This window comes from Pleurodeles waltl, chromosome 2_2 (assembly GCF_031143425.1).
Source record: "Pleurodeles waltl isolate 20211129_DDA chromosome 2_2, aPleWal1.hap1.20221129, whole genome shotgun sequence".
NCBI classification, from domain to species: Eukaryota; Metazoa; Chordata; class Amphibia; order Caudata; family Salamandridae; genus Pleurodeles; species Pleurodeles waltl.
In genome coordinates this window covers 861726855-861741976 of record NC_090439.1, presented here as the reverse complement: position 1 = coordinate 861741976, position 15122 = coordinate 861726855, and the positions used below count along the sequence as shown (strand labels likewise).

Sequence of the window (15122 nt, the reverse complement as noted above, 5' to 3'; positions counted from 1 at the left end):
GTTGGCCATTTCTGCCCCCCTTGGGAACAGAACAGCCTATTTTGTAGGCCTATCTGTCCCCAAGAAGGGCAGAAGCCACAAAGACACCATGGAAAATTTCATAATTTGTTTGGGGAAGGGGTGTTTGTCAACTGGATAAGTATTTGCATTTGTGATAACAGTTTATTTCTCCTTTTTGTTCTAGTTCAAAGCTTTTGCTTACTTTGCTGTGACGCCTTGCGGTTTTGGCAGTGGTTAACCTGCAGTTTGCGTAGTTGCATGTTTTAGGTAAGAAAAAACAATTTCCCTGAAATTAGTATTGTTGCCATGCGTATATGAAAATTTTGTAGGTGGTGTACTAAATGCAGGATTGGGTGTGAAATTGTCCTTCAACTTGTGCACAATTATATTTGTGCTGTCTTATGTCAATTTTCTTTTCTTTTGGGATATCATTGGTGTTGGACTTTTTTGCTTATGCAGGGTCATCCCCAATCTTTTTGCCTTCTGCCTCCTATTTTTTCTGACCTGTTGCTGTTGGTTTTTGACCTCTGAGCACTTTACCACTGCTAACCAGTGCTAAAGTGCATTTGCTCTCTGTGTAAATTGTATTGTTGATTGGTTTATCCACGATTGGCATATCTAGTAAGTCCATAGTCAAGTGCACTAGAGGTACCAGGGCCTGTAAATCAAATGCTACTAGTGGGCCTGCAGCACTGGTTGTGCCACCCACATATGTAGCTCTGTAATCGTGTCTCAACCTGCAATTGCAGAGTGTGTATGCGCAGTTTTAACTGTAAATTCGACTTGGCAAGTGTACCCACTTGCCAGGCCTAAATCTTCCCTTTTCTTACATGTCAGATACCCCTAAGGTAGGCCCTAGGTAGCCCCAAGGGTAGGGTGCAGTGTATGGGTAAGGTAGGACATATAGTAATGTGTTTTATATGTCCTGACAGTGAAATATTGCTAAATTCGGTTTTCACTGTTGCAAGGCCTGTCCCTCTCATAGGTTAACATGTGGAGTTTGGAGTTTCTGGGCTCACAATTTAAAAATACATCTTTTAGTAAAGTTGATTTTAAGATTGTGTGTTTGAAAATGCCACTTTTAGAAAGTGAGCATTTTCTTGCTTATACCATTTCTGTGGCTCTGCCTGATTGTGGGTTTCCTGTCTGGGTCAGTTTGACAGTTGGGCTGGTTGGGCTGGTTGCACCTCACACTAGACAGTGACACAAAGGGAGCTGGGGTGTAGTCTGCATTTCCTGATAAGCCATCTGTGCTAGGAGGGAGGTGAGGAGTGGCCACTTACACCTGAAAGGGCTGTGCCTGTCCTCACACAATGCAGTCTCCAACCCCCTGGTAGGTGTCTGGTGCCTGGCCTGGGCAATGCAGGATTTCACATTAGAAAAAGATTTCACTTTGAAGTAGTCCTACTTCAAAGGAGAAATTTGGTATAAGAAGGGCACCCAAACCACAGACTTTAGAAACCCTTCTGGAAACAAGAGGAACCTCTGCCTGAAGAAGAGCTGAAGAGCTGGGGAAGAAGAGCTCCCTGCCTGTGACTGTGCTTTGTGGAGCTATCCTGTAGTTCCTGCTTCTGCCAGAGTAAGAGGGCAAAGACTGGACTTTGTGTGCCTTCCATCTTGTGAAGATCTCCAAGGGCTTGATGTAGAGCTTGCCTCCTGTTGTTTGAAGTCTCAGGGACAGCAAAGACTTCTCTCTGCCAGCACCTGGAGTCTCTGGAGAGACTCCTACTCTGCCATGTGGTGCCCATCCAGTTCCTGGGACCCTGAAAGGAGAAGCTGGCAGCCTAAAGAAAAGGAAATCCGCACACAGAGTGCCGTGCGGGGACAAGATCGACACAACTCCGATCTGCGGCTGAAGAAACGACACACCGCCAGCTCCGCAGCTGAAAATCGGCACTCGCAGGAAATGCGACTGAAGAATCGATGCACGGAGCAGGAGAAAAGACACGCAGCATCGCAAACAGAGGCTGGGAGATCGCAACCCGCGCTGTGTGGTTTTTGGATAATCGTGCAGCTGGATTTCTGACTCACGTACCGCTGGCGTGTAAAAACAACACAAGGCCTGCCGGGACCAGAGAGTGCTGACCGGATCGATGCATCGCTCTCCTGCAGAAAGAAGAAACGACGTGCCCCAACCCGGCGAAAGGAGAAACGTCGCAAGGTCTCGCTCATAAGTGGAATCAACGCATCGCAAGCCCGTTTTGATGCGCACTTGCCCATGCGGGGTTATTTTTGAGGCACCCTAGGTACTTTTTCACGCTAACAGTGTTAGTGCGTGCTTAAAACTAATTAAAGACTCTTTTGGCATTTTTATTAATAACTTGACTTGTGTATTGTGGATTTTTGTCCTTTTGGTCTTGTTTTGTTTACATAAGTAGTTCCTATTTTTCTAAACTGGTGTTGTGTCATTTTTTAGTGTTTTTATTAAGTTACTGTGTGTGTTGTTACAAAAACTTTACACCTAGCACTCTGAAGTTAAGCCTACTGCTCTGCCTAGCTACCAAGTGGGTAAGCAGGGGTTAGCTGAGGGTGATTCTCTTCTACCCTGACTAGAGTGAGGGTCCTTGCTTGAACAGGAGGTAACCTGACTGTCAACCAAAGACCCCATTTCTAACAATTGGCGATTGCTGTGTCTGTGCAGAGTAGTTGTAGGTGAGTCTAGCTTTTTCAGGCAAGTGAGTGGTATCGTTTTTGAGTACATAACTCTTTGTGATAAAGCCACACTTTGTTTATCACTTATTTTAGACAGTGCTGGATGTTGTTGGTGCATTTGTTAAGTTACTTTTCTTAGAAAGGATCATGGCTAGCCACGGGGTGACCACACAGCAGGTTGTTGGTATGCTTGTTGAGTCGTCTTAGAATTTCCGCCAGGCGTCAGACTGGATCCAGAGATTTTTCTTAGAACGTCTGTAGTAGGCGTCGGTCAACTCAACAGGTGTCGTTGGCGTCGTAATCGCCGTGATTGTCAGTTTCTTTTAACGACTTTCCACGCCAAAGTGCAGACCCGCTAAGAACACTGAGACTGGTGCGCCAGAGCTAAGGACCTGAATGGGGAATCCCTGTCCTTAGAAATCAGTTCGCAAGCGTGGAAGATGGGTGGGCAGTAAGGAATCTGCAACTAGAATATGTCTCTACCATATATTTTGTTACCGAAGGTAAGTAATTTGTACATCTGATGGAGACTTCTAGTTGCAGATTCCTTACCTTAGAATAGATACCCAAGCAAGTGCTGGGCTGCGAACCAAGATCATACTAGGAAGTCCTGCAAGACCGAACGACCAAAGTAGCCATCCCGACGGACCTGACTGTCCAGGAAGTAATGTTTAGCAAACATGTACCGGGATGCCCATGTCGCTGCGTGGCAGATATCCAGGACAGGAACTCTGCATGCTAAAGCAGTGGAAGCAGCAGATGCTCTGGTGGAATGAGCACGGAAGCCCTCATGGGGTTGCTTCTTGGCCAAATCGTAGCACATTTTGATGCAAAGAACCACCCATCGAGAGACGGTACGCTTTTGCACCGCCTTCCCTATTTTCGCACCCACATACCCAAAGAGTTGATCGTCCACCCGGAAATCTTTAGTACGATTAAGATAGCACGCCAATGCTCTTTTTGGTTCCAGATGGTGGAGTCTCTCCTCCTCATGGGAAGGATGTGGAGGTGCATAGAAAGTAGCCAGGGTGATGGACTGGCCTAAATGAAAAGGCGTAACCACATTAGGAAGGAAGGAAGCCTTAGTGCGCAACACCACTTTATCAGGGTGCACAGACAAGTATGGAGGTTTAGACGAAAGGGCTTGAAGCTCACTCACCCTGCGAGAAGAGGTGACAGCAAGAAGAAAGACAGTTTTGAAGTTGAGGAGCCGCAATGGACAATTATGCATCGGCTCAAAGGGAGTACACATCAAATAAGCACGGACAAGATTGAGGTCCCACTGAGGCATGATAAATGGAGTGGGAGGAAATAAATGGGTGAGTCCTTTTAGGAATCTACTCACAATAGAAGATTTAAAAAGTGAGGGCTGATCAGGTAACCTAAGGAAGGCCGAAATGGCAGATAAATACCCTTTAAGGGCGCCCAAAGCAGAGCCCTGCTGGGCCAAAGAAAGAAAGAACAGAAGAACCTCTGATAGAGGAGCAGAGAGGGGATCAACAGATTTGTTGTTACACCATGCCGCAAATTTGTTCCAACGACAGGCGTATGCAGTTTTGGTTGAGGGGCGCCTGGCTGCCAAGATAACATTGCACACGTCGGGTGGAAGATGAAAAGACGTCAACTGTCGCAGCTCAATCTCCAAGCATGAAGGCGGAGGTTGGACAGGTTCGGGTGAAGAACCGTCCTGTGTTGCTGCGACAGAAGATCCGGCCGCGGAGGCAGTCTGAGTGGCGGATCGATGGACATGCTCAATAGCTCTGGATACCAGATTATCCACGCCCAGTCCAGAGCCACTAAGATGACTTGGGCCGGGTCATTCCTGATGTTCTTGAGAACTCTGGGCAGAAGTGGTATAGGTGAAAAGGCACAAAGGAGGCCTGAATTCCACTTGACACTAAAGCGTCTGAGCGAGTGCCGCCTTGGAAACTCCAACACGCAAAACAGTTGACACTGCGCGTTCTCAGCGGAGGCAAACAGATCCAACCAAGGCTCTCCCCACTGCTGAAAGAGACCTTGCGCCGCCTCCGGATGGAGACGCCATTCGTGATCCGCTCTGCATCAACGGCTGAGTTTGTCCGCTCTGGCGTTGAGGGATCCTGCCAGATGTAGAACCATCAGGGTAATAGTCTGATGTTCCAGCCATGTCCAGAGGCGGAGTGCCTCCTGACAGAGGGTCCAGGACCCTATTCCGACATATTTGTTGCAGTACCACACAGCGGTAGTATTGTCCGTGAACACCTGCACTACTTTCCTTTTGAGAGAGGGAAGAAATGCTTTCAACGCAAGCCTGATCGCCTGGAGCTCCAGTAGATTGATATGGAGCCCAGACTCCGCCGGAGACCAGAGGCCTCTGATCTCCGCCTCTACCATGTGGCCGCCCCAACCCAGAAGTGACGCATCTGTCACTATAGAGAGATCTGGTTGGGGAAGGGAGTGGGATCTGCCGTGGACCCAATGCGGATTCAAAAGCCACCACTGCGGGTCTATCGTAGTCCCCTCCGAGATCAGGACCATGTCAGAGAGATTCCACTGAAGCTGCGCCCACTAGAACTTCAGGTCCCACTGCAGAGCCCACATATGCCATCTGGCATGTGTTACTAGCAGGATGCAGGAGGCCACGAGGCCCAGCAGCCTCAGAGTCAGTGTCACCGAAACCCAAGACAGAGGCCGAAAGATCGGCATCATAGCCTGAATGTCCTGGACTCGCTTTTCGGGAGGATAAGCCGGAAACTGCACTGTGTCCAGAACAGCTCAGATGAAAGGGAGCATCTGAGAGGGAGTCAGGTGTGACTTCGGCACGTTTATAGTGAACCCAAACGTGTGCAGGAGGTTCTTCGTAGTCTGAAGGTAAGAGATGACTTTCTGGGGCAAGTCCGCCTTCAACAGCCAGTCGTCGAGGTAGGGAAAGACTGACACCTCTAACCTGCGCAGATGAGCTGCAAACACCGGCATCACTTTTGTGAACACCCGAGGGGTGCTGGTAAGGCCGAAGGGGAGCACAGTAAACTGAAAGTGCTCGTGACCTACCACGAATCGTAGGTAACGTCTGTGGGCAGGCAGGATAGGGATGTGGAAATAAGCGTCCTGCAAGTCCACCGCTACCATCAAGTCTTCTGGGTCCAAGGCAGACAGAACCTGAGCCAGGGTGAGCATTTTGAATTTCTCCTTCTTGAGGAAGTAGCTTAGGTCCCGAAGGTCTAGGATAGGACGTAAGCCCTTGTCCTTTTTTTTGGCACCAGAAAGTAGCGGGAATAACAACCATGACATACTTCGGGCACAGGGACCTTTTCTATAGCTTCCTTGGCCAAGAGAGCTGCGACTTCCTGGCGGAGAAGTGCCAAATGATCATCTGAAAGGTGACTTAAGGATGGGGGTATGGCTGGTGGAGCAGATTCGAATGAGAGGGAGTAGCCCTTTCGAACCATCTGCAAAACCCACCTGTCCGTAGTGATGGATTCTCAGTGGGGCAGGTGATGGCGAATCCTGCCACCAACTGGCTAGGAGTGAGGGGACGGAGTAGGGGGGTTTGGAGGCTGCAGCGGGAGCAGAGGTGGACTGGGCAGACCTCTGGCTCCCTGTCCCACGCCCATGTGGGATTACACGTCCCCGGCCACACAGCGGCTGAACAGCATGGAAGGCGCAGTTGCTCGGTGGAGGATGCGACAGGGACCCCCTTCCATGGCTATGAATAGGGCAAAAAGAAGACTGTAGGGGGTGAGGGGCAACAGAAAGACCAAGAGACCGAGCCGTAGCCCGGGAATCCTTGAATCTCTCCAAGGCTGAGTCCGCTTTGTCTCCAAAGAGCCGGGAGCCATCAAAGGGCATGTCCATGAGGGACTTTTGGACATCGCCAGAAAAAACAGAAGTACGCAACCAGGTGTGGGGTCTCAAGGCCACCGTCATAGCAACCAATCTGCCCAGAGACTCGGTTGTGTTCAGCCCACAACGGATCGTGCACTTTGCTGCATCTTTCCCATCATTCACAGCTTGGGAGACGATAGGACGGGCCTCCACCGTTATCTGCGGCAGGACTTGCGCAACTGTATCCCACAAAGAGTGGGTATAGTGGCCCAAAAGGCATGCGGTGTTCACAGACCGCAGCGCAAGACTGGAGGAAGAAAACAACTTCCTACCAAACTGTTCCAGTCTTTTTGATTCCCTGTCTTGGGGTGCAGAAGGGAATGCGTCTGAAGAAAAGGAAGCCTGGATAACAAGACTCTCAGGCATGGGGTGTTGGGACAGAAATGTAGGGTCGTTCGGAGCGGGCCGATGGCAGCGTGCGATGGTCCTATTCACAGGAGCCCCTGTGTTGGGTTTGGACCAGGTACCCAAAAGGACATTGGTGAGGGCTTCATTGAATGGCAAAAGGGGTTCTGAAGTAGAAGCCTCAGGCTGAAGCACCTCCGTCAGGGGATTAACCATACCATAAGTCGCTCCCTCTGGAGTAGCCACGGTGGGAGGAGAAAGCATGCCAGAATCAGGAGAAGTATTCAGACCACTGGCGTCGCTCAATTCCTGAGCCCAGTCCAAAGATAGGTCATCCTGGTATTAATAAGGATCCAGGGACCCCTCCAATCCCTCCCCAAATTCTACCCATAGGAAAAAGGGTCAGAATCCGACCTGGGGCGAATAGGCCCCGTCGAAGACAAAGGTGGCGTCAATCAACGCTGCTCGGAGTCGTCTGGGATAAGGATCGGGTGGACATCGATAGTGGGCACTAACGACGTCAGGAGTGTCGACCGGCACCGATGCAGATTTGCGAGCGGATCTGGAAGTGACCTCGGTGGCCAGAGCCGAATCCGCCGGCGTGGAACCCAAAGGCCCCTAAACCGAATACCTTGGGCCCGAAGGCGCCATATCGGGGTCAGTCTGCCCAAAGATGAGGCACATGGCCTCATAAAATTCTTTAAGCTGGGCGGAGGACGCTCTGGCTCCAGGAAACTCAGGGAAGCGCGGAGCCAACCCAGTCTCAGGTTCCGAAGACAGAGGCCTCGAGCGTCAACGCTCTTCCCAAGTCACGGCAGCCGAGCAAGGGGGCGAAGTCAGAGAACTATGGGATCTCTTCGACTTTTTCTTCTTACCTTGACCCAAGGATTTTGAAGAAGACGAGTGGTGATGGCTCTGCGAACAGTCTCGAGACCTTCCTCTTGATCAAGACTGTGACTTACGTGGAGTCCAGAGCCGGGCCGCCATTCGCTTTACGGACCGCTCCCTCAAAGCCTTCGGGTGCACAGCCCGGCACTCGGAGAACGACCACAAACAAACCAAATAAGGATCCGTCACCGACATTGTGCGGTGACAGTCCTCGCGCAGCTTAAAGCTGGTCTTTGGGGGCATCCTCAACGCACCAAATATCTCAATGGAAAACTCTATAAAATGGTCGAAGTGGGTCAATAACAGATCAGGCTAGCTCTTTGCCGGATCAGCGTGTGGCGCGTAAAGAAAATAACTGACGTCACTGGTGAAGGCGGTGTCTATATACTACTCCCGACATAATTACGATGACTACGAAACCAACAACGCCCGCGGAGTCGACCGACGCCACCTACCGACGCACAAGAGTATTGCTCAAAGAAAAAACTCCAGATCCAGTCTGACGTTTGGGGGGAAATTCTAAGGTAAGGAATCTGCAACTAGAAGTCTCTATCAGATTAATCACATTTTCAAGGCTCCCTAACGATAAGATTCACTTCAAGTAAAGACTCAGGAGGCGGATGTGTGGTCAAATAGTAATATCAGACTTATCTTGATTTTGATTGTCGGTCAGCAGTGTACCTGTTCCCCCATGTGGTTAATTCTAGAAAAGATTCTTTGACTGTGTGAAAAAAAACTAAACTTCTTCTCTGTACCGTGTGTTTCATCTCAACAGGTCACATATGGGCGTCTTGTATAATCTAGGCTGGTGGGTTTTGGGCATTCCCAGTCCTGTGTGGTAATCTAGCAGGTGTTTATCTTTATCTGGGTGATATACCATATTAAAGTCTCCCACGCAAAGAATTTTGCCACTCGTACATTACAGATTCCTTCCAACCTACATCACGAAGCAAGGTAGCTTACAGGCCAAAGGTTCTCTTTCAAAAAATACTCCACTTTAAAATTTCACTTTATGGCTGGCTTCCTTTATCACCTTTTTTAATCTGCCTCATTTTCTTCTCCCATCTAGCAAGGCCAGGTTGGCTGTGTTTATACGTAATCTTCTAGGATCTATTTTAAGAATTTGTATTTGGCAATGGGTTTCAAGATTATATAATGTGTCTGGCATATATTGGCACACTGATGCTCATTGTATATACAAGTTTTCATGCTATTGATTTCAGGATATGTGTACAATTTACATTGTGAATATATTGGGATATTGCTGTTTTTCTTGTATACCAATATTCTCATGTTTTTAATAGAACTAATGGGTAAAATAAAATAAAAAATAAATAAAAAAACTGAGTCATCACATATTTCCAGTACTTAAATTTCTTTCGCTCCCCACTGGAAAATATTTTCCAAATTTTGGAACATATGTGTTGGTTGGGTTAACAACTAACAATGGGTCTGAGCAAGCATGGTATCCAATACATCTTTAACACATTAAATTTAGAATTGCAGGTTAGGAAGCAGTTTGAGCATGGGGATTGGTAGAGCCTGCAGGCATTTGTGCAACGAGGAATCTTTAATTGTAATCACTGGTAACAAAAAGCATATGAAGTCTGCATACTGATCACCTGCTAAAATGTATCCAGTACTTGTAGTTCAAGTAATCATAATCCCTGCAAGATTGACAAAGCATTTGCACTACAATCATGCATCAAAACAGACATTTTATCAAACCACAGCGAATATTTCAAAACGTTTGTTGACCTGCCAGATGATCATGAAAAGGTATACTCCAGCCACTCTTTGGAACGAAGACTTGGGATCAAACCACCGAACGTAAGTCCAGCTTGCAGGCGTGAACTGCAACACAGCTCTCTTGATTTTCCCTGTGGTCGTGTGAATATCTCTTGAAAAGGAAAAGGAAACAGTTACATGGAGAATATATAGAAGCATGCTATCTGGTTGCGGAACGCACATGACCACAGCTGAATAAACACCAATGCCAGAAGTGAAATGCAGTAAAGTACACTGCCTGCATTGTTCATTACAACTTTATTGTTCTCATACGAATAGTTTTGAAAGCTCTCATATGTCAATCAAGTATTAAAATACATCACAGAAATCTAGGCCCTAAGCCAAATTCTCTCTGAATTTGTAGCATCAAGACATACTCCTACCTTCATATTATCCAAATAAACTGAAAGCAAACAGAAGCAGCCATGTTGCACTAGTGACACATAGTAGCATTGTTATACTGTTCCCAAAATGTGGCAGCAACCGTCTGAATAAGTTACTGACCTAGAGTAACGCTCTTTCTAGTGGATACTCTAACCACGGATTCTTAACCTTAAGAATATTTTCAGGGTACCAAAATAGATCTGGAGGTTTTCATAGCAGTGCTCCAGTGCCCTGCTAGGTCAAGCCGTCCAGCTTCAGGTTAACTTTGTTTTGCTTCAGAAGTGACAGAGTCAAGCTACTTAAAAGCTCCACCCGGTGACCCAATGTTATTTTCTTACTTGGCTCATTCAGTGACCTTGGACATCAAATACATTAATTGGAGAACTTAGTTTCCAGATGGCTAAGTTGGGACCTTTTTAGATGGAATAGATACCAAAGCAGTACCTCCCTAGGTGAAAGGTCTGTGAAGGTGGAGGGTCTGTACAGTGAGTTCATACCAAAAAGTCTGCAGGACTAAACAGGCAAAATGTCCTTCCTGTTGGGCCATACTGTCAAGGCAGTAGTGTTTCATGAACTTGTGCACTGACACCGCCTGATGGAGGTCAAGGACAGGCACTCAGCATGTCAATGCAGTGGTGGCAGTCTTCACCCTGGAAAAATTGGTTCTCTTCCAGAAGCTGCTTTTTGGACAACGTGTAGCAGATCTTAATGCATTAGACAATCCACCTCGAGAGTCCTTTTCTGTCGCTCCAGAGAACCCCACAAAAAGCTCATTGTCCACCCTGAGGTCTTTGGTGTGGTTGATTGTAAAAGCTAATGCTCCAGCCAATGGGAGTCTTTCTCTTGATGGTCGAGGCAGAAAGTTGGACGAGTGATGGATTGTCCAATGTGAAAAGCATAGATATCTTCTGATAAAAAGGCCTTAAACAGCAGTTTGTCCAGAAAAAGGTGGTGCAAGACGGTTGCAGAGACTGTCAGGAGCTCACTCACTTGATAAGCTGAAATTATCCCAGTGATGCAGTTTTGAGACTCAGAGGACACAGTGAGCAGCTTTGCATTCGCTTGAAGTACACATGAGGAATGTCAGGACCAAACGGAGATCCTACTGTGACATCACAAACGGTTTGGAAGAGAACATGTTTGTCAAATACACTGCATCATAACAGGTGACTTATGTAAGGGCATTTGGACCAGTAAATGCAAAAAAAAACAAAAGGGCCAGCTAACTTTTAATAGTGCCCAGTGCTAGACGTTACTAAGCCAAAGACAAAAAAAACAATAAAACATATGACAGTTTTGTTTGAAAAGGTTGTGTGTTGTGGACTCTACACCAGGCCACAAACTTGTACCAGTGCCTACAATAAGTGGATGTCTTAAAGCTGATTTTCCCAGTCTCTCGCAACTGGGAAGAAACAAGGGATAGATTTCAGCAATGTATGATTGCGATTAACAGCTGGATGTGCAGCAATTGGCTCAAACTAAACAGAGACAAGACAGAAATCATTTTTTTTGGTCTAGACAGCAAACTTTGGAGTTCTCGCTGGTGGCCGAAGTCCTGCAGTGAGTGCCCAGTTCCACGCACTTCAGCTAGAAATTTGGTGATGGTTTTTGACAGTTCCCCTTTCTTTTGAGCAGCAGGTTAACCAGACGTTTAAAGGCTGTTATTGGGCTCTGAAAACTCTGAAGAAAAGGTTTCAATTTTTGCATGACAATCTGAAAGTTTCAGTGGTCTTGGCGCTAGTCATATCTAGACTATTGCAATGCTCTATTGCTAAATATTAGCAAATCCACCCTCCACAAATTTCAACTTATTCAGAACACGGTGGCTCGTCTGATCCTGAATCTACCCTGCTCGTCTTCCGCCAGCAGCTGCCTCAGACAGCTTCACTGGTTACCAGTTGACAAAAGGATCAAGTTTAAAACCATTTGTTTAACATACAAGGCCTACCACTCAGAGGGCTGTGAATATATGAGTTCAGTTCTACAGCCGTGCCAACTGTCTAGGATTCTTAGATCTTCGTCTAGACAACTTATTTTGGTACCCCGCTTTCATAGGGTCAGGTGGGGGGACAGAACCTTCTCTGTGGAGGCGGCCAGACTTTGGAACTCCCTACCCTGGATGATCAGACAGACCGAGACATACTTTGCCTTTAGAAAGAAATTAAAAACTTGGCTTTTTTCCCACTAGGCTGGGATTTCTAAGCACCGCTCATTATGGATGGTCTTGGTCTCTCTATATCTCATAAGGACTAGCGCTTAAATGCTATTTGCCGGAATGCGCTGTGCAATACAATACAATACAATACAATACAATTAAAGGGGAACCTGCTAGCAAGGATGACATCCACTAACTCGGGTGGTAGATGAAACAAAGACAACTTCTGCTGGTCAATCTCCCTGCATAGTGGAGTAGATAGTGCAGGTTCGGGTGCAGAACCTTGCCCTACTGCTGTGACAGAAGATACATCCGATGTGGTAGCCTGATCGGAGGACAGATGCTCATGTCCAAAGGTTCTAGGTACCACACACTTCTGGTACAATCTAGAGCCACTAAGATGACTTGGACCTGGTCATTCTTGATCCTCAGAACTGTGGAAAAGAGGGTGAGTGGTGAAAAGGCATACATTAGTTTTGTGCTCCACTCTAGCCTGAATTAGTCTCCTATTGAGAGCGTTCTTGGGAACTCCAGTGCCCAGAATTTGTGACACAGCTCATTCTCAACAGTGGGAAAAAGATCCAGCCACGGTTCTCCCCAATGTCAGGAGATTCCCTGTGTCACATCGGAATGCAACCGCCTTTCGTGGTTTGCCAGCGAAGCTTGTCCGCCTTGACGTTTAAAGATCCTGTCAGGTGGCTCAAGATCAGGGAAATGCTTTGCTTGATCCAGTACCACACTTCACCCCGATTGCTGCAGCACCACATGGCAGTGGTATTGTCCATGAAAACTGCACGAGTCTTCACCTGACAGACAGAGGGAAGGTCTTCAAAGCAGGTGGATGGCCTGCAGCTCCAACAGCCCACTAATCTCAACTTCTCCCAGATGGCCTTCTAAACCCAGCAGTGAGGGTCTGCTTAGGTGGATCTGGTTGCAGTCAAGGAGCCACAATTGCATTCTCCACAAAACCTAGATAATATCCACCAGGTTCCATCGGTGCTGGGTCCACTAACACTTCAGACCCCACTGTAGAGCCAGATTATGCTACCTGGCAAAGTGGACAAGTAGGCTGCCTTCCTTGAAGTGATCCAGGGCAGAATCCGCTCTTGTCGTCGTAAAAGTCTGCGTATCTCATCCACATGTGGCATCTACTTACCCTAAATAGTAGGTAGAATTCAGGCCAGGAAATATTATATATGTGGCTGCATCCTATCCACTGTGGATGGTTTCAGCCAATTGAGCCACAGAGGCCCTGAACTCATTTGGGACCAACCGTAAGATCTTGCTAGCCAAAGGACTTTGTGGTGTAAGCTTGGACCACCAAACTCTTGGGCAAAGGATGCTACCTAAGAAAATCCTCCATAAAGACTAACAAATAAAGAAAAATGGAGGAGGAAGTTTATCAGTAAATTTAAATTGGAAAGTTATATATAAATCACTTAAAAAAAGGCACACCATAATTCGTAACACTAGGAACACATGTGGGAATGTTACTTAGAAAAAGGATACTAGGATGTTTTTCGTGCCCATCAGTTGAACTCAGTATCAACCCCATAAATATGAATAAAATAAACATCATTCCTAACTCACTGCTTTGTAACCTACAACTGAAACATAAATTCTGTAGAATATTATTTTTACACATTAAACCTATGATTATTTCATAACATGCTTGATTTTGCAGAAACAAAAAGGGGCAGAAATATGTGGATTTATAGCCATTTTACATTTCGCCTGCTGAACTGTGCTGGTTAAGAATTTCGAAAACAAGGAGTGTTGTGTTCAAAAGACCGTCCCTTCCGTTTTGGAGCTTGCATGCGAGGAAAAGGGTGGAAAGTAGCCAAAAAGAAAGGCATGAGAAACGAATATAAACAGTAGGTAAGAAGACGCAAAAATAATTAAGAAGATGGAAAGTGAGTGGAAAAATCAAGAGAAGAAGAGCAGTCAAGTTCGGTGCCCAGTGTCCCAGACAAGGAAAGAAAACAGACAACACGGTGTTCCAAATAGGGGTTCAATCCTTGCATTCAAATGAATTCTATCTGTCCATTCCTGGCACTCTAGACAAACTATTCTCTGTTGCGTCCATCGCACAGCAACGCCTGGCTTCCCCATTCCCTTCCCACAGCTCGTTGGGGTCTTTGCTATCCTACGCAGTCCTACTCTCCCAGCTCTCTTGGCGTCTCCTCACCTCTCCACTGAATTAGTCTGTAAATGCACTCCCACTTCCTGACCCTTGTGCACCCTCTCTTGCCCTATCGCAAACCAATGCCCTGCTACCTCCATCCTTGCCTGCCCAGTCCCCCCCCACCAGCCAGCTTCCACATAATCCATTGCTTTATAACTTGCTTCGTGAAATGACTGCAATGTGACACTGGAGGAGGTCATTTAAGACCGGAAACATACGAAAAATGATTTAGGAATGGCATGTGATAAAAAAATGAACGAATGAAAACTGAAAAAAAAGGTGGTAAAGCTCCTGTCTAACAAGATATCTACTCAGCAAAGCACAAATGCTGCACCGTGGCACACAGATATATCATATGTCTTAACCACTACAAACTGGCAAATAACCGCAAAACTTCAGATTAGGTAACCTTTAGAATTATGAGGCAATCACCACTTAAGTCAACCATCACAAAAACGGTTCCACTGACTGTTACGATGAAATCAACGTTTTCCCATTATTGCAGAGGGCATTTAGTGCTCCAAGAAAAAATACATAGAAAGCCATTCACAGAGCTTCACAAATAGTGGAATACACAGCAGTGGGAGACACACAACGTAACTCAGATCAGGGCTAAATGTGGGGCCAATAGGACTGCAGTTCTGGGGTAAGAACATCTGTGGTAACTTCCGAACGATAAGTGAGGTCTTTTTGTTCATAACCATAGGGTCTGCACAAGAAGGAAGTAGATGCCAAGGAGATTATCCATTAAACAAGAGTGTATTGGGAAATAAACCCTGTGTCAAATCATTTAACATCGAACTTGCATGAAAAGGAAAAGAGTTTCATCCTGATCTGGGCTCTCACATCTGTGCAGGTTTA

General features: G+C 46.6%; 1 protein-coding gene across 2 annotated transcripts in view; it reads right to left on the bottom strand.

Moving 5' to 3' along the window:
- Positions 1-15122, bottom strand: part of PTDSS1 (phosphatidylserine synthase 1) — a 371911-nt gene that overhangs the window by 154962 nt on the left and 201827 nt on the right. For both annotated transcript variants that reach the window (XM_069220513.1, XM_069220514.1), the window contains exon 7: positions 9508-9649. In XM_069220513.1, coding sequence (XP_069076614.1) covers positions 9508-9649 — 142 coding nt within the window. The remainder of the gene's footprint in view (positions 1-9507; positions 9650-15122) is intronic.